We start from the raw sequence: 27,328 nt of genomic DNA on the forward strand, positions 1-27,328 counted from the left end.
ACAATGACGCTATGTGGTGCTAAAACAGGTTAGAGTCAACATTTTTTAAATTAACCATTGTGCCTTGTCGTAAGGCAAAATGACGTTAACGCCGGAAATGTCTCTAACCTGTTTCACGACACGGAAAACAGAAATGCACCATTTTTTCCTGCATTAGCGTCAAATACAGACGCTAATGGAGAAAACAGTGCAGAGGAGAGGCAAAATGGAGCCAGAAAGACAGTAGAGACCCCAGGGTGAACCCAATAAACCAGGAACCACAGAGGAGGACACACACATGACCCAGGGGAGGGAGAAGAAAAAGAAAAAGTGTTGTTTCAGTGAGGAGCAGCATGAAATACTGGTGAGAGAGGTGATGGAGCATCAACTCTTCATCACCTCAAAATTGCCAATTGGCAGGAGAGAGGCAATATGGCAGCAGGCAGTAAACAAGATTAACAGTGCAACAGAGGCGAGGAGAACCGTAACTGAGTGCCAGAAACAGTGACATGATTGCAAGCGAAGGACAAAGGAAAAAATGGCAAGCAACAGAAGGGCAGCAGGGCAAACTGGAGGTGGTAGTCCAGCACCACAAGAGGACTTGGATGAGATGGAGGAGTTGGTTGCAATGGTCATCCCGGAGCACCTGGTCACTGGAATCGCAGGACAGGACAGCACAGACTACCAGGAAATACCACAAATGCACGGTAAGTTGCATGGGGGAAATGAATGCTAAATTGTCAAGTGCAAGAAGGAGGAGGAAAATAGGACACACATAATGCATGTCAAAGGAGCGCAGAGGGACACATTGCACATGAAGAAAGTTGTGCCATGCTGACGTAAGCTACACATATATCCACGCCTTGGCAGGGCCATGCATCACAACATATGCACAACTTGGACATATGTCAATCACCTGGGCTGGATACCTACATGTACATATGCAGCACATCGGATGGATGGCATGTCTAATTACTCTTCCTCTGGTTGTGTCATCACAACATCCCTCGCATATAGTCAAATTAACCCTACCAACATGACCAAGACATCAGACACTAGGTAGTCAGTCAATACCATTCCTGGGGTTACGTCATGGTGGTATCCCTTGCGCTAACACCTTGCAACTACCTTGCCTCATGGCCCAAACACATGTGTGCTGCATCACAAAGCACACAATTCATTGCAACCGTTCCAACAGTAGCCAGACGTGCCAGTAGCACCATCACCCGCACATTAACAACACATCCACATAAGGCAGCCACCACTCCATCGTGCTGTGAGGATGCCCTCTGGGTGCAGGGAGAAATAATCAGAGCAGGTGTTGGGGGAATAGCAGGGTGGTCCTGTATCACTGGAAATATGCCACTACGCAGAGTAACTAAACTGGTGTTTTGTGGAACCACACATCTTGATGTTGATCAGAAATGTGCCACTACAGAAAATATGTACCACATATAGCAAACTGTAGGTCACAACAGAGACAGGCGGAGCCCACACCTACTCTCACACAACCATGTAAGACACATAGGAATGGGGAAATAAACACACACATACAACACATGGTGTATAACTGTGAACATAATGGTGTATATTTCCACATTGACGGGTGGGGGATGGTGCATTGGCAAGTCTGGTGTTGGTAAGACTGCCCGTGTGGTGTATCCTTTGTGGTTGGCAGTATGAGTCACATATTGGGATGGTGGGTGGAAATCTGTCTGCTCATGGTAGGTCTGTGGGGCACTTAGCACAACATTGTTGATGGGTTAAATAGAGTCAGTGCCAGTCTTGGGGTGCATTGGGTGTGACAGGACACACTGCTCTTAGCCCTGCAAATCAGGCAGTGGAAAGGGCAAAGGGGCAGGGCATGGGAACCCTGTACTGCCCATGCAAGGTGCACGGGCTGTGCAGGGGCACCCAGGGGCACACCACACCACATCACCACCAACTTTTGCATGGGGGTTTCACCGCCATGCAAAGGCTGGTGGAAAAGCAGGAACATACCTGGAGGTTGATCGTAATACTGGTCTGGTGTCACAAGACAAGTGGCATTGCCAGTCTGTAAGCTGCTGGACACCTGTCACTGCCAGGCCATTGGCCCATGGGCATTCCCCATTGACAACATCTGCCACTAACTCCTGTGCTGTTGGGGGTTGTCATATAGACATTGGCAGTCAGGTGGCCATAGGACTGCCACACTTGTAATGAGGGGCCAGTATGACTACCTGCAAAATCACCATCAAACTAGCTCGAGGTCCTGACCTAAGTTCAACTCCAGTTAAGTGGCTATGTCCATGAACTAAGTTACTATCAGGCACTGTCATATACATAATGATGTACACAGCAGAAATGTCATACCCATGCTGGCCATCCCGGGGACTAACACTGTGCCTGTGTCAATTTAGCTGCATTGCCACTATTCTGCATCTCTTGCATCATAGTGCAAGGATGGCTGCATTGAGGAGGAGATCATAGTTGTTTAAGAATGTGCACCTTCCAGCACAGACAGAAGCTGACATGAAAATCTGCTAGGTCCATGTGTTCTGTGCAATGTAGCACACATACATATACATCAACATGAGGAACTATCAAAGGAAACAACTGCATAGTGTCTTGGCAATGCCATCCCTGGGGTGGTGCAAGGTTTCAGTACCGCATGGGTGCATGTGAAACATGTAAGACTGGGAAAGGGGCATATTGCTATTTGTGGTGCTGCGGCTTGACCACTGCAACACCCATTGCAAGGCCCTACCATGCAAATAGATACATAGGGAGGGTTGACAATAACAAGATGGTGTCAAGCCACAAAAAGGATATACTTCACACCTAGTGGATATGACGCAGCCGATTGCGCCACCTGAGCTTCCCCTCATGTGACACTCAGGCGGGGCAAAGGGCTGATAGACTGCAACCATGATGCACAGAAACAATTTTTGGAAAGTAAGATGACACTGAGCCTTCAATAGCAAGTCAGTGAGGTGCCATGTCAACTGCAACAACACAGAGAGATTGATTTTACACCTTCTCATTGCAGAGGATGATGGCTCTCCTGCTGATCTGCCTGTCCTGGAGTACCCCAATGATCTGGATGACCAGCTGACAACCATCAGCCAAGAGACCCTCCAAGAAGTCCTGGTATCTCTCCAGACACCACCTCCAGTCACAAGGAGGACAAATAATGTAGCACCCATCTCAGATGCCCCACCCAACACCCCAGTAGTACGACCTGACAGCACCAACACAGCTGAGGACTCCGAGGTCCCAGGGACCAGTTTTGAGAGGGCAGTGGTAGGAGTCCAGCCGGAGCTGGCCAAGGAGGTATGGGTGGGGATAGAGACTGTGGCAGCCAGCCTAGAGCAGTGGTTCCCAACCTGTGGTCCGGGGACCCCTGGGGGTCCGCAAAGCCTTCTCAGGGGGTCCGCAAGAGCCTAGAAAATTGAAAAATATTGGCAAATTAGGACCCCAGCTTCCAGTAATGACTCAGGTGGGGGTACCCGTGTTCCAATGATGATTCAGTGGGGGTCCCTGGGTGCCATTAATGTTAAAGTTGGGGTCCACAGAAATCAAAAGGTTGGGAACCACTGGCCTAGAGGGTATGCTCACGTGCTTCGTTACGGCAAATGAACATACTGCAGCCGAACGAGGCACACACTCCCCACTGCATGGAGTCCAGCAGTGTCTGAGGGACATAGCTGCTGCCATGAGGGAAAGGCCACAACAGCTGCCCTCCCAAACTGGGCGCAGCGTGACTTGAGAACAAGATGGACTTCATGCACCGGGAACTGGCCTCCCTCAGGGCAGACATAGCTGCCTACCACCTGGATGGTGCTGCTATGCTAAAAAAAACAGCAGTTCCTCCTTACTATAGTGATGCCATATGTTGTTCCACAGATAGCAGCTGCCGGGAATTGGGACTCCACATCTCCAACCACTGAAGTGTGTGTGGCCCCCTTTACCTCCCCACCACCACCATCAAGGGCAGAGGAGACACATCACATATTGGAGGATGAAGATGTGGAACAGAACATCTTCACTCGTAAGAGTTCCTGGTAGCACCAGCCCATGACACATGGGCAATGTTTTCCTTTGTCCAGTTCTTGACATCATGCCAGTGTTAGCACTGTTGGATATGTGCACTCTTCCAAGACACACTGTTGACCTGTCTGCTATGGACTGTCATTGTCTCTCACTTACGAATTGGCAATTCATGTTCCTCTGCACTTAACAACACTTCACCCAAGCATGTCCCATTCCATGTCCCTCAACCCTGGACTTGTGCTGAGTCACAATTGTATGGATTTCACAAACAGGGTCACTGACCTGGACATTGCAAATATTGCACTACAACACTTGTAAATAAACACCTCCTACACAAACAGCATGTCTGTGTATTGTGACACATCTACTACGCTTAGGAATTGTGATGTGTGTAACCATGTCATTAGAATGTCAGTACAAAAGTGCAGGAATATGGGGGCATATATCTACACACAAGGTTCCAACATGATAAATGTCAATGCTGGTCTCATCCTCTACAAGCAAGTCACTGAGTATGTGAAAAATTAAGAACACATGTATTCTTCATTCACTACATACGGCAGGAATGGCTGTGAAACTGTTCTCGGGCAATATCGTCAGCTGGGAGTACCAGTAGAACACATTGGTGTGAAACAGAGGTACTTAACCTCATTAGTGATTGCCACTGCTCATTTTTGCAGGATAGAGTTCAAATGTAGGCTGTTGTCAGACGTGCCACAGTCCCCAACATTCCTACACAGGACCTCAACAGTGACAGCTGAATTACCACACCTACCTGTCTAATACAAAGTTAACATAGTCACCTTGAGTGGTGGGTACACTGGATGGCAGATGCATGGACAAGTAGATGTGTTGTTGCTCCCAATGTGACAGCTCAGTTGTCAATAGGTGATGCACGTGTCAAGAGAGGGATTCGGAGGCAGGACGGAATCCCTTGGCCAACACACAATTTGCACTGTGCACTCATGAGAAGACCCTGAGACACTATAATATAACACAAAATGTACAGGAGTTCGCAAAAATGTTTATTAAGTATTAAACTGAACTAAAACAATTAATAAAACCTACTCTATTGTAAACTAACCTATTCTAAATATACTTAACCAACAACTAAAGCTAACGACCCCATGCTAAACTCAATTAACACATTTAACACCACACCGTAAACATTGCCCCCCATCCCCTTAAGTTACAGGACACATGCAGAACAACATATTCTAATACTACACATATACTAACTAAATCTAAACAAATATATATATTTTTTAATGTACATATATATATTTTTTTAAAACACACAGATATCCCAGCATACCCCCCAACCACCCACCCACCACTTAACATGAAGTAAGTAAATAACCCACCCCCCAAATCCACTTATACTAACTAAACTACATTCCTACACTAACCTAACAATATCCCCTAAAACCCACAATAAAAGATAGCTTTAAAGCAGATGGGAGGGGACATAACTTGGAGGTAGCAGTTCAGATGTAACTCAGAGTGTGGCCTTCTTCAGTTTCTTTTTAATGCACTTCAGCCTCTTGGTGCTGAGGCTACCTCCTTCTCCACACTGTCCAAACATGTCAGGACCATGGAAACATCCCTCTTCAGATTCCACAGCAATTGCATGTCCATGGCAGCAGGTGGAATGGGATATTGCACAGTTGTTGTCAAAGTAGTCGCAGATGTGGTTGTGGGAGTAGTGCCAGATGTGCCCCCCTGCACTGCTGAGGAGCTATGTGTTTGTGGTGCCTTCTTTGCCACTGTGGGGACCCCTGGTGGGAATGCCCACCATTCCCCCATGCCCTCTCAGCACGGTAGCGGCGAGCCATTTTACGGAAGCCAGATTCCACTGCCAGGATATGGCAGTACCTCACTGCCCTCTTTTGAAATGTGCGTAGCTCATCTTTGCTCATGTTGGCAGCTGTGAAATGGAGACAGGCAACAATCAGGGTCAGCATTGTGTGGAGTCTGTAAAGAGTAGTAGCTTACACTGCTACATCTAATTACACAAGCACTCCAACTCACATTCCATAAAAGATAATGGCCCTGATGAATGTAACCTAAGAAAAGAAAAATATCACTCTCCCTAAATCTTTTGTATAATCAGTTCAGTCCACTGATGGACGGACACTGAAATAGAGCTCTTTTAAATAGCGATCAAATGTTCACAATAGCAAAGTAATTCAAAAAAAGGATAGAAAAATATTTTAATCATTGATCATCAAAAAAAAACCTTCCCCAAAACCGATGCACAAGAAAACAAACACAAAACAATAAATCTACTCATTGCATACAACACCACAAATATATACACATCTAAGACATACAAAACAGTCACTATCAAAACAAATTAACATTCAAAACATCAGTATTGCCCATATCTACATTCAACTCAAAATTAAATATAATCTGACACAATTTTAGATAATTATACAAAAAACATCCAAAGTATTTTTGTTAGAGAAAACGTCGAACAAATGGATGTTAAAAACAACAGTTCATGTGCTGGCTGATGTTAATCCATCCAGTCCATCCTAGCAGTATGGTCCCTTTTTTCAATTGATACAAGTACTGCGCTTCTTAAATCATCCTGATGAATGTAACAACAATGCTGCCTTTGCATCATTTTATTGACACTTAAGCAACGCAAAACGTGGAAATGAACCAAACATATGGAAGTGTGTATTGTTTTTGCATTATAACGAATATTGCAAAGGCAATGCAAACATGTTAATGGGAGGATGGGATGCTGTTGGTAACCATAGGGGGTCAGAGCTGATAGGTACACATGCAAGCCTGATCAATATGACTGTCACCTACACTGTGAGCATCACATCTACCTACAAATTTGGTATTTGACTTTCCCTGAGCCTTAGGGGGGATGGCCATGCAATCCATCATCTCAACTGTCCTGGTCATCCACCCAGACATGCCCACTAATACATAGAGTCAAGGAGTGGGACATATGTCAGGAGGGCTGACAACTAGGAAGCTGGTATTCATAGGACAGGACTATCACATCTACATTCATGTATCTAGGTGTAGACACCCATTAATACCTGATCTGCCACTACTAATCCTTACACACACATTTGCATGCCAGCACACATTTGGCCTTGAACTGCATGCTAGCCAATTACATTCCACATAGGTGTAAAATACATGGAGTGAAAAAGACGGAGCGCCATGCTGGGGGACAATTGAGAGCCCAGTCCTCCATCTTCATGACAATACAGGGATGCACCAAATTGGGTTCAATATGGTGAAGCCCTGTGTTGTGAGAATGATGGAGTGCGCCACTACCATTATTCTCACAGTGTTGCACTTAGTCACATATGGCCCTACATGTGGCTTGTCATCACCTTATGTACATGATGCTGGCCATTGTGCACCACAAACCTCACAGAATGTGAACCTCTGGTGGTGCATGGGGATCATCTAAATGGGTTAATATATCAGCATCCTATCTGATCATTGGACAGCTTATCACATCTGGCATTGTATTCAACACACAGGACTCACTCACACAAAACCCTGGATTACTTCACAGGACACACATTATCACACTTACTTGATACTTCTGGGTTCTCAAGTCGCGCCACTTCATTGATTGTGTAGGGAGCAGGTCCACCTGTAGGACATGTATGGAAAACTATGCTTAATGTCATATCATAATCACTTTGAGTGGACAACAAATTTCAATGTGAAATAGTTAAGAGGAGTGAGCTAGTTATCCTAGTGCAAAACAGTGCAACAGACACACCACTACGATCACACAATGGCAGACACTCAGGTGAGTAAGAGCCACACATCTGAACACTAACACTGAGCCAGAGACTCATGCAGTGCTACACCTTGCAACAATCAATCAGGGCTTATAAAGCACGGCTACTCACCCATAAGGGTCTAAAGGCGCTAGGGGTGCAGGGGTCGTGTAGCGTCCATCAGTGAGGTGGTTCTTCAAAAAGCCATGTCTTCAGCTCCTTCGTGAAGTTGAGGAGGGGGTAGTCTTTCTGAGGTGTAGAGTGAGGGCATTCCAGGCTGTGGCTGTGATGTGGGAGAAAGAGCGTCCCCCTGTTCTTGTTTTCCTAATGTGGGGTACTTCGGCGAGAGAGAGCTGGGCTGATCGAAGGGTCCTGTGGGGTACGTAGAAGTTGAGTCAACTGAGCTGGTAGGCTGGTTCGGTATCATGGAGGGCTTTGTGTGCATGGATGAGGATCTTGAAGGTGTTTCTTTTTTCTATTGGAATCCAGTCAAGTGTTCGCAGGTGCTGATAGATGTGGCAGTGTTGGGGCAGGTCGACGACCAGTCTGGCAGCGGCGTTCTGGATGTTCTGTAGTTTGCAGGTGAGTTTCTTGTTGATGCTGGCATTGAGACCGTTGCTGTAGTCTAGTCTGCTGGTGATGAGGGCATGTGTGGCAGTCTCTCTGTGTTCAAGGGGGATCCACTTGAAGGTCTTGCATAGGAGGCGGAGGGTGTGGAAGCAGGTGGATGTGACTGAGCTGATTCGGCAGTCCATGTTGAGTCTGGAGTCCAGGAAGATCCTGAGGTTTCGGGCTTGGTTCATGGGGTGGAAGGGTTTCCGAGGGTGGGTGGCCACCATGAGTCGTTCCACACATCAGGTTGGGGGCCCATGATGAGAACTTCTGTCTTGTTCACGTTGAGTTGGAGGCAGCTGTTTCTCATCCAGTTGGCAACTGCTCCCATGCCTTCGCGGAAGTTGTGTCTGGCTGTGTTGGGTTAGGGAGAGAATGAGTTGGGTGTTGTCAGCGTAGGAGACAATGTTGATTCCGTAGCTCCTACTGATAGCGGCACCCAGGGCCATGTAGACATTGAACAGAGAAGGGCTGAGGGAGGATCACTGGGGAACTACACAGGTGGTAGGAGTGGGGTCCGAGAGTAAGGGGGCGAGTCTCACTCTTTGGGTTCTGCCAGAGAGGAAGGAATGGATCCTGTTGAGGGCCTTGTCTCTGATGCTGGCTTTGTGAAGTCTGCGTATCAGGGTGTGGTGGGAGACTGAGTCGAAGGCCGCAGATAGGTCTAGCAGGATGAGTGCCGCCGTCTCTCCCTTGTAGAGCAGGGAGAGGATGTCATCGGTTGCGGACAGGAGGGCTGTTTCGGTGCTATGGTTTTTTTCTGAATCCGGATTGGGAGGCGTCGAGGATGTTGTGGTCTCCGATGAAAGTGGCGAGTTGGCTGTTGATGGCTTTCTCGATGACTTGTGCTGGAAAAGGGAGCAGAGAGATGGGCCTGATGATTTTGAGGTTGCTGGGGTCTGCCGAGGGTTTCTTGAGGAGGGGGTTGATCTTGGCATGTTTCCAGTCGTCGGGGAAGGATGCGTCAGCTGGGGAGTGGTTGATGATGAGGCGGAGCTTGGGGGTGATGATGTCAGCGGCTCTGTTGAAGATGTGGTGGGGGCATGGGTCTGTGGGGGCCTCATAGTATGTGGACTTCATCGTCTTCAGAGTGGCTTTGGTGGTGAGGGGGTTCCAGTTGGTGATTGTTGGCTTGTTGGTTTTGGGTTCTGATGGAGGGGGTTCTGTGCATAGGTTGTCCTCTTTGAAGATGTCATAGATGGTCTTGATTTTGTGGTGGAAGTATATGTTGAGTCTGTCGCCGAGGTTCTGTGAGGATGGGATGTCTATTGTTTCACTGCTGGGTTGGGCGAACTCCTTGATGATGCTGAAGAGTTCCTTGCTGTTGTGTGCATGTGAGGAGATTCTGTTGTGTATTGATTTTCTTTTGGTGCTTCTGATGAGTTGGTGGTGTGCAGTGGTTGTGGCTCTGAAGTTGTTTTGGGCTTCTGTGGATTTGGTCTTTCTCCAGATTTTCTCAAGGTGACTGCAAGTGCATCTGGATTCCCTGAGTTCTTCAGTGAACCAGCTGGCTTTCTTGGCATGGGTGCTGTTGTTTTTCTTGAGGGGGGCTATGTTGTTGGCGCAGCCGGTGATCTATTTGTGAAAGGTGCGTGCCTCAGTGTTCGGGTCGTCGTTGTGTGCGATGGAGGGGGTGGAGTTAGTGAGGGTGGTGGTAAGCTGGTCGTCAGTGATTCTTGCCCAGCTTCTGTGAGACGGTTGATGCTGGGGCCTGAGGACGGTGGGTGTGTTGAAGGTGAAGTGGATGCATCGATTGTCTGTCCATGGTAGTTTGGAGGTGTGACTGAAGGTGCCTGATGTTCCTGTTGTGAAGAAGGGGTCGAGGGTGTGTCCTGCTGAGTGAGTTTGTTCCATCACGATATGTCAGAGCCCTATACTGTGAAGGTTTTCTAGGAGGAAAGGGTCTGGGTGTGGTGTTGGGGTCTTGTAGGTTGTCGAGGTGGAAGTTGAGCTCGCCTAGCAGGGTGTAGTTGGTGGCTGCAATAGCTTCTGCAGTGATGCAGTCAGTGATGGATTAGGAGAAGGGTGCGCGGGGTCCCGTTGGGCGGTCAATGAGGGTTCATCTGAGAGTGGATGTCGGGCTGGTCTGTAGTTTGAAATAATGATGTTCCATCAGTCCTGTGGGGTCTTCGAAGTGTGTGCTTAGACGGATGTTGGATTTGTGGGCGATGGTGATTTCCCCCCCCCAGGCCGGCCGGGCGGTCGTTCTGGGTGATCTTGTATCCTTGGGGAATGGCAATGGCGATGTCCGGGCCTGAGGTGGTGTTGGTCCAGGTCTCAGTGGGGAAAGCGACGTCCGGGGTGATGCTGTCAAGGAGGTCCCAGCTTTTGGTGGAGTGTTTCAGGAAGGAGCGGATGTTGAGGAGGGTGCATTTCAGGGTCTTTGGTGTTGGTGTGTTTTTGCAGGTGGATCGTGCCGGGTCCAAGGTCTTGGCGGTGGTGAGGGACTGGCGGCAGCAGAGGCAGCTGAAAGGTTTGTGGGTGTCGGTTGGAGTAAAGAGCTTGCCGTTGTTGTTGTGTCCTGGGCTGAGGGCGTGGAGTTCTGCTGGCATGCAGAAGTGGCGGGCGGGAGGTCCATGGGTCCTGGTGCTGGTCATGGTCAGGCGCAGACTGGTTTGCCTTAGGCACGCCTTTGGCGCATCCCCTGTGCAGCCGCGCTGCTGTCACCATTAAGTAAGGAGAGGGGGGAGGAGAAGACAGCTGGGAGGCGGGAGTGGGGAAAACAGCGCGAAAAAGGGGAGCAGGGCACCAGCAGCAGGGATGGGGAAGCAAAAAACGAGAAATGCTCAAAAAAGAGAGAAATAAGAGTGAAAGAGGAGAAAGATAGAAAAGCTCAGAAAATGAAAAAAGGCACAATGCGGTAGCCTAGTAGAAGAGCAGAGCTCTCCCACTAGACACCAGGGGTGAGGTGAAGGCAGGAGCCTACGGGGCAGAGGGCCTCGACCTCCTGACCGAGGTCAGAGTTCGAGTCAGCCATGGGCTGCTCTTGATGGAGGAGCTGCACGGAGGCAGAGCAGTTCCCTGACAAGGTCAGTGCAACAACCATAAGTGGGCCATCTATAGAAGACGGAACAACATTGTATAAGGGGGAGTTGTGTAAAAACAATGACACTACCCTGGTGCTTAGCAAGACATACGACTCAGGTACTCAAGCTTGTCCTGTAAGGCACCCAGAGGCGCTTTGTGATAGACATGCTGCTCAATTTTAAGTCTGCAATGATCATGCATTGATTAATCCATGACTGATGTGGCAAAGTTGTCTAATGGTATCAAATGCCCCATATACATTGCCTCCTAAGGTGGATAAGCCCTCTTTGCTAACATAATGGCAGGAGCAGGCATCATTTATGTTAAATGATTACCATGTTGCACTAGACATGCATTGCCCAATTTTGTTGACACAATCCAGGTAAAATATGGTAGACTGGCGGTGCCTTGGCGTTTCATACATGACACTATGCCGGGGCAAAGGTGTCGCCATGGCCTCTGAAATGTGTGCCTATGCGATGGTTGTGCAGGACTCACCAGACATCTGATCTGCATTGGTATCATGGTTGGACATATGAACTCCAGGCCTAGACTGGAGCACATTAATCTTATTCTGGTTGCATACAACCTGTCCACAAGCATTGCATGCAGAATTCCAACTCATCTGCTACGGTCATTCAAGAGCAGTGAACAGTAAATAGTATGCCAATGGGAGACTCACCAACAGGTCCACCAATCTCAACACCAAGGTGACCAAGCAGATCCTGCTCCCTGACCACCAGGTCTGCCCAGCGATGCTTGAGCTGGTGCTCATTCCTGCCACTCCTGTACACTCTCTTCAGGTGGTGGAGCACCTTGCCCCACTGCAGGTGTCTGGCCTCAGTCTGGTATCTCTGGATGACCCGCCACCCATCTCTGGCATCAAAGGTAGGTAGTGGCATACCAGCCACACAAAACCACCTAAGTCATCCTCTGCCATCTTCGTCAGCCTCTCCCTACCAGACATGTTGTAAATGGTCAAAGTTGACCCCAAATACCAAGAAAAAATGAAAATAAACGGAACCTTAAACCCACTAACTAATCCCAACTATCCCAAATGCTAAACTACTCAGGACAGATGTCCCACAGTACAAATACAAATATAGACAAAATACACAAAATCACAACTACTGGGACAAAATCCACACAATATAGGGCAGGAGGGACACCACAAACTTCAATACACAACCAAGACACAACCACCAGCTCCAAAACACAACCATACAGTCAGAAAGGCACAGACTGTAAAGAGAAAGGGAAACTATACCCACTGTACAATGCTTGTGGACAGGATTTTCTATTACATCACTTCCTGTCCCTGTGTATCACGTTTTTCAGTTATGCGTGTATTTATTTGACGCATTTGACATTTGCGTAGTTTTTTTTAGATGGTTAACGCACGTGCATTGTTTATATAGATGCATGACGGTTATGTGTCAATTTCACTGAAGGCAGCATTGAGAGGAGTTCGAATGTAGAATTCACGCTAAGGGCCCATGTGTCATTTACTTTGCATTTGTGGATGTTTTAGACATATTTGTGTCATATTTTTTTTACTCAATTCCTGATTGCGTGGTTTTTTTTTGCATTGCCCTTAGATGCACCTTGAATCAACATACATATGACATGGGCTGTGCTACAGTGTGGCATTTTGGGTATGGCCACATGTGGTAGTCCATTCAACAATGTGACCAGGGTGTGATTGGTCTGTTCCACCACTGTGTGTGTTACAGGCTCAACAGCATGCAAATTGTTGCACATAGTGCATATATACTGTATGAATGTGTGACAACAGTGTTTCCACATATGTTTGGCATTCAGTACAATGCATTAGTTCTGATTTGTGATTGTGTATTGTGTTTTTGTCTGTGATGTGTGAGGTTGTCATACAGAGCATATTCTTTAAAGCTACATACACAGGTCAGGCATTGTGGATGATGGGTAAACCATTGCTACCTAGGAATTGTTACCCGACAACTGCCTCTGTATGTATATTTTGAGTCTATGGAGACTTGTGTGAAGCCTGCATATTTGCCTGACATGTGTATATCTTTGGTACTTTGGGCCTGATTTATGAAAAGTTAGCGCCGCCTTCGTGTCATTATTTGACTTAGAAGTGGTGCAATCTTTAAAAATATACTTTGAAAGTTTGCGCCGCTTCTGTGTCAAAAAATGACGCAAATGCGGTGCTAACTTTTCATAAATCAGGCCCATAGTGTGTTGGACATACTCTGCCTACATGCGACAAAGAATATGTTTTGATCACAAACGTTTGATTAAACTCATTGCAATTACCAATGGTTGTTGGTTTTGTGTGGTGGACCTGCAGCCCTAGCTACATATGGTCTCATTCATACTGATGTGCATTCTACAAACGTGTCTGTGCAATGTGTGAGGTCATGTGTACCCTGTGTCAGGATTGTGCCTCATGGCAGTGGCCGGACAGATTACCATGGATATTCTGCACAGGGCCAACTTCTACCATTGGTTGTTATACATGGGCAAATCATGATGACCATAGTTACAAATGATGTCCCCCCCTTGTCACACATGTTCCGTGCAGTCATTGCAACTATCACACTGAGTTGTGACAGTGTTCAGTTCCAACAAAAGTTAATTAATATTTTTTTATATTCACTACCTCATGTGTGGGCCACTTGCATACATACTATTTGGACATGATGTAGTTGTGCCTGATGACCTATTGACTAACAAGTTGGCAATGTGGATGTACAAAATATGTAATGGTCCATGTCCATAGATTGTGTTCTTCGGTTGTCAAATACCAGTGATGAGACTGTTAGTGATGTGTGTGATGGTGGCAGTACAATCTTACACATCACATACAAAGTCGCAACAGTACTTGTCAGATTCCTATTTGTAACATGATCCTTGACCCTTGACTCACATTCCTATGAATTGTGCAGTGGAGATTGAAAAGACCAAAGCAGGATTGGTTGTATGACAAGGTGAATTAAATGGTTCTTAAGTAAACGTTGTCCACTATGTGTTGTCTCCAGTGTACCCCAGCAGCTGTGTTGTGCTGTTCCCCCTCCATATCGTCACAATCATCCTCCTCCTCCTCAGGCAGGTCATCTACCTGGTCATACATCGGAACGTTCATCTGCACACATATGTTGTGGTGGCTAGCACGTCAGGATGATTTTGCACACAATGTGTGGGACATATAGAATGCTCCCTCCTTTGAGGTCCAGGCACCTGAATCTTGTTTTCAGTATGCCAAATGTCCTTTCCACTATATTGCGTGTCTTACGGTGTCCCTCATTGTACGTACACTCTGCTGCTGTGCTTGGGTTTGCAAATGGGGTCTGTAGGAGGCTGGCCTGGCTTATAGTGGGTACCTTGTGGTACTTACACCTTGTGCCAGGTCCTGTTATCCCTTATTAGTAGAATAGAGGTGTTCTAGCAGCTTAGGCTGATTGAGGTAGCTATAGCAGAGCAGCTTAGGCTGAACTAGGAGACATGCAAAGCTCCTACTACAGCACTTATATCATATAGCACTATATCATAAGAAAACACAATACTCAGAGTTACTAAAAATAAAGGTACTTTATTTTAGAGACAATATGCCAAAAGTATCTTAGAGGATACCCTCACTTAGGAGGTAAGTAATATACACAAAGTATATGTACACAAACCAATATCAGGTAAGTGACAGTAAGAAATGTAATGCAAACAATGTAGAATCACAAAAGGATGCAACAGGTAGAAATAGGCCTAAGGGCAACACAAACCATATATTCCAAAAGTGGAATGCAAACCACAAATGGACCCCAGGCCTAGTGTAGGTTGTAGAGGGTCGCTGGGAGTGTCAGAAAACACTAAGGGTCTCCAAGATACTCCACCCAAGACCCTGAAAAGTAGGAGTAAAGTTACCCTACTACCCCAGAAAGACAGCCAAGTCAAGATAGGGGATTCTGCAAGAACAACAACTGCCAGCAAAACACTGAAGACGGCTTCCTGGACATGAGGACCTCTAAAGGAAGGGGACCAAGTCCAAAAGTCACGCAAGTGTGCAGGGGTGGCAGGAGCCCACTAAACCCCGGATGAAGGTGTAAAAGGGCTGCCTCCGGGTGGAAGAAGCCAAAGATTCTGCAACAACGGAAGGTGCCAGGAACTTCTCCTTTGGTCTGAAGATGTCCCACAGCGTGCTGGAGGATGCAGAGTTATTTCCACGCAGAAAGACCGCAAACAAGTCTTGCTAGCTGCAAGAGACGCGGTTGAGGATTTTGGGTGCTGCTGGGGCCCAGGAAGGACCAGGCGGTTGCCCCTTGGAGGAGGAGACAGAGAGGGCACTCAGCAACTCAGAGAGCCCTCACAGAAGCAGGCAGCACCCGCAGAAGTACCGGAACATGCACTTAGAAGATCTGAGGGCAGCAGTCGAGTCAGAGTCACAAAGGACGGTCCCATGACATCGGAGTCCAACTCAGTGAGTTGGGCAATGCAGGACGGATTGCTGGGGACCTGGCTATGCTGTGCACGAAGGAAGTCTTGCAAAAGTGCACAGAAGCCAGCACAGCTGCAGTTCACGTAGTACACAGGATTACTGTTTGGCGTGGGGAGGCAAGGACTTACCTCCACCAAATTTGGACAGAAGGGCCACTGGACTGTGGGCGACACTTGGACCCAACTCCTGTGTTCCAGGGACCATGCTCGTCAGTATGAGAGGGGACCCAGAGGACCGGTGATGCAGAAGTTTGGTGCCTGCATTGGCAGGGGGAAGATTCCGTCGACCCACAGGAGATTTCTTCTTGGCTTCCAGTGCAGGGTGAAGGCAGACAGCCCTCAGAGCATGCACCACCAGGAAACAGTCGAGAAAGCCGGCAAGATGAGGCGCTACAATTTTGCTGGTAGTCTTCTTGCTACTTTGTTCTGGTTATGCAGGCGTCCTGGAGCAGTCAGCGGTCGATCCTTGGCAGAAGTCGAAGAGAAAGTGCAGAGGAACTCTGGTGAGCTCTTGCATTCATTATCTGAGGAATAGCCCAGAGGAGAGACCCTAAATGGCCCTCAGAGGAGGATTGGCTACTGCGAAAGGTAAGCACCTATCAGGAGGGGTCTATGACGTCACCTGCTGGCACTGGCCACTCAGAGCTGTCCTTTGTGCCCCAACACCTCTGTATCCAAGATGGCAGAGGTCTGGGACACACTGGAGGAGCTCTGGGCACCTCCCATGGGAGGTGCTGGTCAGGGGAGTGGTCACTCCCCTTTCCTTTGTCCAGTTTCGCGCTAGAGCAGGGCTGGGGGATCCCTGAACCGCTGTAGACTGGCTTATGCAGAGAGGGCACCATCTGTGCCCATCAAAGCATTTCTAGAGGCTGGGGGAGGCTACTCCTCCCCATCCCTTCACACCTATTTTCAAACTCTCAGAGGAAATTCTTTGTTCTGCCTTCCTGGGACCAGGCTGCCCAGGCCCCAGGGGGGCAGAAACCTCTCTGAGGGGTTGGCAGCAGCAGCAGCTGCAGTGGAGACCCCGGAAAGCAAGTTTGGCAGTACCCAGGTTCTGTGCTAGAGACCCAGGGATGCATGGAATTGTCCCCCCAATATCAGAATTGTATTGGGGTGGCAATTCCATGATCCTAGACATGTTACTTGGCCATGTTCGGAGTTACCATGGTGACGCTACATACAGGTATTCACCTATATGTAGGGCATGCGTGTAATGGTGTCCCCGCACTCACAAAGTCTGGGGAATTTGCCCTGAACAATGTGGGGGCACCTTGGCTAGTGCCAGGGTGCCCACACACTAAGTAACCTGGCACCTAACCTTCACCAAGTGAGGGTTAGACATATAGGTGACTTATAAGTTACTTCTGTGCAGTGAAAAATGCCTGTGAAATAACGTGGATGTTATTTCACTCAGGCTACAGTGGCAGTCCTGTGTAAGAATTGTCTGAGCTCCCTATGGGTGGCAAAAAGAATGCTGCAGCCCATAGGGATCTCCTGGAACCCCAATACCCTGGGTACATAGGTTCCATATACAAGGGAATTATAAGGGTGTTCCAGTGTGCCAATGAGAATTGGTAAAATTAGTCACTAGCCTGCAGTGACAATTTTAAAAGCAGAGAGAGCATAAACACTGATGTTCTGGTTAGCAGAGCCTCAGTGATACAGTTAGGCACCAAACAGGGAATACATATAGGCCACAAACGTATGAGCACTGGGGTCCTGGCTAGCAGGATCCCAGTGACACATATCAAACATACTGACAACATAGGGTTTTCACTATGAGCACTGGGCCCTGGCTAGCAGGATCCCAGCGAGACAGTAAAAACACCCTGACATATACTCACAAACAGGCCAAAAGTGGGGGTAACAAGGCTAGAAAGAGGCTACCTTCCTGCAGGGTCATCATCCATGGCTGTATGCCATAACCCTGATCCCTTGCAAAAGATAAAAGGTGTAAGTAGTTGTTTAGGCTTGCAACAGGTTTGTCATTTAGCATGGCAGTTGTTATTTTGATTTGGTTGTGACTTATACATGTTTGGGTATGGTGTGATTTCCCGGCCCTGTGCAAAGTTTTCTTAGCACTATGTTGTTGAACATGACAATTTTCGGTACTGGCTCAATGACCTTGGACATATATGTTGGAATTCTAACTGATGCTCAGTATATATGTACCATGTGTTGTGTAGTGCACCTTTGTATCAATGTGCTATCACTAGAGGGGACATGACATATCCTCATAACACAATGGGGTCAGATGTGATGACAACATCCAGCCATTTTGACATCTGCCATTACAGATGAAGTGCAACACTTAGGCCCATTTTAATGAGTAAGTGACAATGCACAACACAACTCCAACATTGGCAGCACTGTGCTGCAACATTTTGACTATGCAGGAATGCACTAGGTGTGACATGTTACTAGGTGACCCTTTGTTGTCCCCTGCGCTGGTGCCTAATATGCAGCCGTGCACCAAGACTACCAACCTTGCACCAGGGTGCTTGGCTAACTGCCCTGTGAAGGTGGATGTATCTATGCAGGAAGGGACACCTTCCTATACATATACATTTTTTATGGCCAATAGGCTCTTTGTGTGTGTTGCAGTATGCAACATGCATAGGTGGCACATTCATATGGAGTAAAATCACAGTCTATTTCATTATTGCAACCTGCAAACAGCACCCCTGGTCTGTTGTGATAATGACTAACACAGTGGTGCTGGAACAACTTTCAGAGTGGGGGTGCAGGAGAGCAGTATGGTGTGGAATGCAGCTGGAGTTGCATTTATGAACACAGTCACAAATATATTACAAAAGCTTGGTATGGTAGCACTCTTATTTACAGACAGCACATTTTCCATTGAAATGATCACTAATGTCACAGACATATAGGCCCAGTTTTAAAGAGGCCTTGCGCCACATTAGCATTATTGTTTTATGCTAATGTGGCCCAGCAAGGCCAAAATCGCCACGCCAGATTTAAAAGTGATGCAATGCATGCATTGCACCTCTGTGTAACCCCTTGTGCCACATTCGGCTTGTGCCAGGCATAATGTGTGCATGGGGGCGTACCCTTATTAGGGGGGCCAAAAAAATGGCAGAAGAAAATCTAAAAGATTTCTTTGTGCCATTTTGTGGCAGCATTTTTAACAACTGCACAGAGCAGGCATTAAAAGGAAGCACACCATTGTTTATAATGGGCCTCAATGTGCTTTGCAGGATTAGCGTCAAAATATTTGACACTAATGCTGCAAAGTGCCAAACTACCATCAAAGATTTTGACGTTAGTTCCCTAACTACCGCCATGGTGCGATGTATATTAAACACAGCGCACACATGGTGGCATTAGGGGGACACTAAGGAGAAGAAGAAAAGTGGTGCTGCAGTGGATGCAGAGAGACTTTTCTTAAATCAGACCCATAGTTTTACTGATACTGATAAATGCAAAAAACAATGTGTGGAAATTGGGTTTCAACAATGAATATTTATCATTTGTGCATCACATATTAGTTTCTTTATTTGTTTTGATGCTATTAGAATCTTTGTTTGCACCCCACTTCAGAATTACTAAAAAAGTGATTCATGTGTGCTTTTCTCAGGTATTTCCTTAATATTTGTACAGTTCATTTATACGTATACACATTTTGATGTCACTAGGATTTTCACATAGTTTACTTTACAAAATGCTTATAATTTGCAGTAAGAAAAGAAACAATAGTTTCAAAAGTAGTAAATAAGAACAACATGTTCTCAGTGCACACTTTTTTTTTTTAAAAGAGCATGCTGTGATTGAACCTCTTACCATCGCACCATAAAAACCTACAATAGAAAAACAAATAATAGAATATGGTTGCAGTGCCTCTTGCATTAAGCACTTAGGCCCATATTTATACTTTTTGACGCACAACTGCGCCAACGCAGCTGTGCGTAAAATTTTTTACTGCCGGCTAACGCCATTCCAACGCGCCATACGGGCGCCTTATTAATGGAATGATGTTAGCCGGCGCTGCAGACTGGTGTGCGTAAAAAAAAATGACTCACACCAGGCAGCGCCGGCGTATGGGAAAATGGGGGTTGTGCGTCAAAAAATGGTGCAAGTCAGGTCTGAGGCAAAATTCAGGCCTCAAACCGGATTTGCGCCATTTTTTTTTACGCCCAACCTCCATTGACATGACTCCTGTCTTAGCAAAGACAGGAGTCATGCCCCCTTGCCCAATGGCCATGCCCAGGGGACTTATGTCTCCTGGGCATGGTCATTGGGCATAGTGGCATGTAGGGGGGCCCAAATCAGGCCCCCCTATGCCACAAAAAAATCGGAAAAAAATACTTACCCGAACTTACCTTTACTTCCCTGGGATGGGTCCCTCCATCCTTGGGTGTCCTCCTGGGGTGGGCAAGGGTGGCAGGGGGTGTCCCTGGGGGCAGGGGAGGGCACCTCTGGGCTCCTTCCGAGCCCACAGGTCCCTTAACGCCTGCCCTGACCCAGGCGTTAAAAAACGGCGCACATCAGGCTGTGCACCGTTTTTTAAGGCCCACCCCCTCCTGTGCGTCAAAATGACGCTAGATTATAAATAAGGGGCACAGGCCTTAAAGTAATTTTTTGGAAGGGAACGCCTACCTTGCATATAATTAACGCAAGGCTGGTTCCCCCTTCCAAAAAATGACGCACATGGTGGAATTTTAACGCCCGCGGGGTCGGGCGTCAAAGTATAAATTTGGGACAGGGTTTGCGCCGATTGTGCGTCAAAAATTTTGACGCACATTCGGCGCAAACAGAGTATAAATATGCCCCTTAATCCGATTAATTATGCGTCAAACCTTTCTCATCGTTACCAGCTTTTGCAGTGTAGAACCAATTCCTAAAGTGTAAGCCTGTCTACTCACTTGCTTGTTTTAAGGTACTCAAATGTCTAGAAGTGGGTTTCCTGGGCACCACATGGAAGGCACAGTGATGTGGCAGAAGCAGATCTCACTGACAAGTCGCCTTTTCCAGGGCTACCCCCCTCTTACTTTGGAAAGCTTCCCCTGGCTGATCCTTCTCAAGGAAAATTAATTTGCTATTGGTGCCCCCACCAGACCCACAGTTCTGCCAATAATTACCTTGTCTGTCATGTGGGCCCTGCAACCAGGCGGTGCTCAAGCCTCAATGTAGTTCTAGCGCCAGATAGAATCCCCATCTTCCCATTTCCTAAGGATGAATGGAAATGTACCTGTCCAGAGTACGGCAGGACATACACAAAGGTTCAACTTCCTGCTACGAAAGACAGGATTGTAGAAGGCTCAGTGCACAGAAATAAACATAGGACCATTCCTGCAGAATGTACTGTTGTTCGTCTGAATAAACTGCTGCAGCCGTGTTGAAATAGGACTGCACGTTTCATTTTAAAATAGCTCGTTCAAAAGGTATTATAAGGTGAACCAGTTTCAGAGACTCAACCCTAGTTTTGGCCCCGTTGCACTCCTCGCACTGCTCTTCTTGGTCTCACTCAGTTTAGCTTCGCAGCTCCGGTGGTGTCAAGAGGCGCTATAAATGGCTTACTATTCTAACCCCTAATGCGCTGTACGTGGTAGGGCTACAGTGATGCCCAAAGAAGTATTTTGGCACAGGGAGAGTTTAGGAGCGTGTAACTAGCTTTTGCTTATTTATGTAAAATTTTGGGAAAGTTATGTGAAACTCCATACAGTTGTGTGAAATGAAAATCTGTCATTTAGGGCCAGATGTAGCAAAGGGTTTGCGACTCGCAAACGGCAAAAAACGCTGTTTGCGACTCGCAAACCTGAGTTTGCTATGCAGAAATGCATTTTGCGAGTCGGGACCGACTCGCAAAATGCATTTCAGAGTCGCAAATAGGAAGGGGTGTTCCCTTCCTATTTGCGAGTCGGAGTGGTATGCAACTCCATTTACGACCGCGTACGTGTAACAACAATAATGCAACATTTCTAATGCTAATTATGCCACGTAATTAAAATTTTGTATGTAGTGCACCTGTTCTGTAATATGACAAAGGTAGCAGCTCCACATTTTTTTTTTTTAATTTTGAACAATATATTCATCCCTATTCAAATTAGTGTAAGGAAGCATTTGTTAGTCTTTGGGATTATGGCAAGAACAATTTCGAAAGCAGCTCCGCACCTTTTACAATCAATTGAGTTGTTTTGGTATAGTTGTAGCTCTTTCCTCCACGAGTAAGTGTAACAACGCATGTGTAGTTCCCAGAGTCGGTATCACTTAATTCTCTGAACCGAAGATGTGATCCACTCTGTGTAAAGAAATTACAGCCCTAAAAAGTTAATCAAAAAACCAATTATTGTAATTTTCTATAATGGGGGCATTTACATCAAAAACATTATTAGACAGTTGATTGTGTAAGTACAGTTCTCAACAAATCGAACCAATATCATGACATCAAGGTATTTTACTAAGTGTGTACAATATAGATTTATTCTTTAAATAGAGTATTTCCAACCTTTATAGCAACGCATGCAACGTCTGGTTTTAAAAAGCAATAGGTTAAAAATACAAAATAACGCAAATCATAAGGAAACTGTAGTAAAAGTAGCTTCTTCACTCGTTTCTTAATCTGAAGATGGGTAGGAGCTTGTAAATACTACACTGAACCTTTTATGAAAGTAAGTCCTTATTGCCTGGAAAATAAAGTAACAGGACTGCCAGGTTTGACCTTTCCACTAACCGCTTCTTGATTTCAAACTTCACATCACAGACCGTCTACTCATCATATTCCAGGAAAGAATGAGCAGGGGAGGCTGAGGAGGGAGATGAAATAGAAATGAGCAAAGGCATGGGCATTTAAAAGCCTCCTTTTGTGTCTCCCAGGCTGGACAAAATCTCTTCCCTTGCCTTCCCTTCCCATCCGTTCCTGTAAGGAGAGACTTGGAGCCACTTTGCAAATCAGTTTCTCTACATATTGTTTCCATATATCCCCTATACTATTGACACTTGAAGTAGTGAATCTGTACACCTCCAGTGTCACTCCAAAATTCACCACATTATATTTATCTTCATGTCAGCAACCTTGCCCATAAGCAAATGCAACCTGAGAAAGGTATAAATCTAGAAAAAAAGAAATAAAAAAAACACTTTCTCATTTAGCCCAGGTGTAGGAAAGTACCATCTTGCCTGGCATGTTACCCCCATACTTCACTGTATATATGTTGTATTAGTCTATGTGTCACTGGGACCCTGCCATGCAGGGCCCCAGTGCTCATAAGTATTTGCCCTGTATGTGTTCCCTGTGTGATGCTTAACTGTCTCACTGAGGCTCTGCTAACCAGAACCTCAGTGGTTATGCTCTCTCTGCTTTCCAAATTTGTCATTAACAGGCTAGTGACTAAATTTACCAATTCACATTGGCATACTGGTACACCCATATAATTCCCTAGTATGGTACTGAGGTACCCAGGGTATTGGGGTTCCAGGAGATCCCTATGGGCTGCAGCATTTCTTTTGCCACCCATAGGGAGCTCTGACAATTCTTACACAGGCCTGCCAGTGCAGCCTGAGTGAAATAACGTCCACGTTATCTCACAGCCATTTATCACTGCACTTAAGTAACTTATAAGTCACCTATATGTCTAACCTTCACCTTCAACCTTCACGGACTTTGTGAGTGCGGGGTCACCATTACACGCGTGCACTGTACATATGTCACTACCTATGTACAGCGTCACAATGGTAACTTCGAACATGGCCATGTAACATGTCTAAGATCATGGAATTCTGGCATTGGGGGGACAATTCCATGATCCCCCGGGTCTCTAGCACAGAACCCGGGTACTGCCAAACTGCCTTTCCTGGGTATCCACTGCCGCTGCTGCCAACCCCTCAGACAGGTTTCTGCCCTCCTGGGGTCTAGGCAGCCCTGGCCCAGGAAGGCAGAACAAAGGACTTCCACTGAGAGAGGGTGTAACACCCTCTCCCTTTGAAAATAAGTGTGAAGGCTGGGGAGGAGTAGCCTCCCCCCAGCCTTTGGAAATGCTTTGATGGGCACAGATGGTGCCCATCTCTGCATAAGCCAGACTACACCGGTTCAGGGATCCCCCAGCCCTGCTCTGGCATGAAACTGGACAAAGGAAAGGGGAGTGATCACTCCCCTGACCTGCACCTCCCAGGGGAGGTGCCCAGAGCTCCTCCAGTGTGTCCCAGACCTCTGCCATCTTGGAAACAGAGGTGTTTGTGGCACACTGGACTGCTCTGAGTGGCCAGTGCCAGCAGGTGACGTCAGAGGCTCCTCCTGATAGGCTCTTACCTCTCTTGGTAGCCAAACCTCCTTCCTAGGTAGCCAAACCTCCTTTTCTGGCTATTTAGGGTCTCTGCTTTGGGTATCTCACCAGATAACGAATGCAAGAGCTCACCAGAGTTCCTCTGAATCTCCCTCTTCACTTTCTGCCAAAGGATCGACCGCTGACTGCTCAGGACGCCTGCAAAACCGCAACAAAGTAGCAAGATGACTACTAGCAACCTTGCATCGCTTCATCCTGCCGGCTTTCTCGACTGTTTCCAGGTGGTGCATGCTCTGGGGGTAGCCTGCCTCCTCTCTGCACCAGGAGCTCTGAAGAAATCTCCCGTGGGTCAACGGAATCTTCCCCCTGCAACCGCAGGCAACAAAAGACTGCATCACGGGTCCTCTGGGTCCCCTCTCAGCACAAGGAGTGTGGTCCCTGGAACTCTGTCCAAGTGAGTCCCACAGTCCGGTGACTCTTCAGTCCAAGTTTGGTGGAGGTAAGTCCTTGCCTCCCCACGCTAGACTGCATTGCTGGGTACCGCATGATTTGCAGCTGCTCCGGCTCCTGTGCACTCTTCCAGGATCTCCTTCGTGCACAGCCAAGCCTGGGCCCCCGACACTCTAACCTGCAGTGCACAACCTTCTGAGTTGTCCTCCGGCGTCGTGGGACTCCCTTTTGTGACTTCGGGTGGACTCCGGTTCACCTTTCTTCTAAGTGCCTGTTCAGGTACTTCTGCAGGTGCTGCCTGCTTCTGTGAGGGCTCCCTGACTTGCTGGGCACCCCCTCTGTCTCCTCATCCAAGTGGTGACATCCTGGTCCCTCCTGGGCCACAGCAGCATCCAAAAACCCTAACCGCAACCCTTGCAGCTAGCAAGGCTTTTTGCGTGGGGACACCTCTGCAAGCTTCTTCACGATGTGGGACATCCATCCTCCAAAGGGGAAGTTCCTAGTCCTCTTCGTTCTTGCAGAACACCAAGCTTCTTCCACCCAGTGGCAGCTTCCTTGCACCCTCAGCTGGCATTTCCTGGGCTCCTGCCCACTCTCGACACTGTCGCGACTCTTGGACTTGGTCCCCTTCTCTTACAGGTATTCAGGTCCGGAAATCCACTGTTGTTGCATTGCTGGTGTTTGTTTTCCTTGCAGAATCCCCCTATCACGACTTCTCTGCTCTCTGGGGGTAGGAGGTGCACTTTACACCTACCTTTCAGGGTCTTGGGGTGGGCTATTTTTCTAACCCTCACTGTTTTCTTACAGTCCTAGCAACCCTCTGCAAGCTCACATAGGTTTGGGGTCCATTCGTGATTCGCATTCCACTTTTGGAGTATATGGTTTGTGTTGCCCCTATACCTATGTGCTCCTATTGCAATCTACTGTAACTTTACATTGCTTGCATTACTTCCTTTTGTTATTACTTGCATAATTTTGGTTTGTGTACATATATCTTGTGTATATTTCTCATCCTCAGACTGAGGGTACTCACTGAGATACTTTTGGCATATTGTCATAAAAATAAAGTACCTTTATTTTTAGTATATCTGTGTATTGTGTTTTCTTATGATATTGTGCATATGACACCAGTGGTATAGTAGGAGCTTTACATGTCTCCTAGTTCAGCCTAAGCTGCTTTGCCATAGCTACCTTCTATGAGCCTAAGCTGCTAAAAACACCTCTTCTACACTAATAAGGGATAACTGGACCTGGCACAAGGTGTAAGTACCTCTGGTACCCACTACAAGCCAGGCCAGCCTCCTACATTGGTTGTGGAGCGGTGGGATAAGTACTTGTAACTACTTACCACTTTGTCATTGTGTACTTTTCATAAGAGAATAATATACAAAACAAGTTCAGTGTATGTACACTTAACCAAAAAGTTTAGCTTTTCTCCTCTTACACTTTCTACTAAGTGCTGAAAAGTACTCCAAAACTTCTAAAAAGTTTCCAAAAGTTTGAAAAAGTTTTTTTTCTCTGTTCTTTAAAAAGTTCTGAAACTTTTTCTTTCTCCTCACTGTCTCTAAACCTTCTTTTATCATGTCTGCTGTAAAGTCTGCTCTTAAAATGGTCAATACTACCTATGACATTTAAATTTCAAGAGCCTAAGGAGTCTCTGCTTAGATAGAGGTTTAGTGATAGGAAAGAACCCTACAAGAGAATTTCTGTATAACATGCTCATTGTGAATGATGAGTCCCTAGCTGGCACTTCAAATGAGAAGTTAATCGATAGCTCCCATTCTGACTCAGGGGAACCCCTTGAGAGAGGGGGTGAGGGTGTATTTCAAATCTGCCCCTCAGCAGACCACATAGCAATGCTGGTAGTAATAGGAGCTCCCATTATAGTAGGGATGTTTTTATTCCTGGAGACCAGGTTGTTAGAGTCCAAGCTGTTAGGGACAGATTTCCCTCTGTTGTTTCAAATTTGTCCTCAGTGTCCAAGCATTCCCAACCCACCCACCCTGAAGACAACATGTTAGAAAGGGAACTCAAAAAGTTGAGAATGGAAGAGACCAGACTGAAGCTTAAACAGCAACAGCTGGCTCTAGACAGGGAATCCCTAGACCTGGAGGAGGAGAGACAGAGCTTGGGGTTAGGACCCCATGGTGGCAGCAGCAGTATTCCTGATAGTAATCCTGTTAGAGAGCATGATTCCAGGAATCTGCACAAGATAGTTCCCCCTTACAAGGAGGGGGATGACATCAACAAGTGGTTTGAGGCACTTGAGAGGGCCTGTATGGTACAGGGGGTCCCTCAAAGGCTGTGGGCTGCTATATTGTGGCTATCTTTCAATGGAAAGGGTAGGGATAGGCTCCTTACTGTTAGAGGAAGTGATGCTAACAATTTTGAAGTTTTGAAGGATGCACTCTTGGATGGAGTTGGCTTAACCACTGAACAAAACAGTATTAAGTTCAGAGACACCAACAAAAGGGTCCTCACAAGACTGGATAGACTTTGTTGACTGTTCAGTGAAGGCCTTGGAGGGGTGGTTACATGGCAGTAAAGTTTCTGACTATGAAAGCCTGTATAATCTTATTCTGAGAGAGCATATTCTGAATAACTGTGTGTCTGACTTGTTACACCAATATCTAGTGGACTCAGATCTGACCACTCCCCAAGAAGTGGGAAAGAAGGCAGACAAATGGGTCAGAACAAGAATGAACAGAAAAGTTCATACAGGGGGTGACAAGGATGGAAAGAAGAAGG

The 27,328-nt window shown here is 46.8% G+C and overlaps 1 protein-coding gene across 1 annotated transcript in view; it reads right to left on the minus strand.

Moving 5' to 3' along the window:
- Positions 1–21,987: 21,987 nt before the first annotated feature.
- LOC138249534 (interleukin-18 receptor 1-like) overlaps positions 21,988–27,328 on the minus strand; it is a 232,663-nt gene continuing 227,322 nt past the window's right edge. The window contains exon 4 of the mRNA XM_069203483.1: positions 21,988–22,170. Within this exon, the coding sequence (XP_069059584.1) occupies positions 21,988–22,170 (183 nt within the window). The remainder of the gene's footprint in view (positions 22,171–27,328) is intronic.

The sequence above is a fragment of the Pleurodeles waltl genome, chromosome 8, assembly GCF_031143425.1.
Source record: "Pleurodeles waltl isolate 20211129_DDA chromosome 8, aPleWal1.hap1.20221129, whole genome shotgun sequence".
Taxonomy (NCBI): Eukaryota; Metazoa; Chordata; class Amphibia; order Caudata; family Salamandridae; genus Pleurodeles; species Pleurodeles waltl.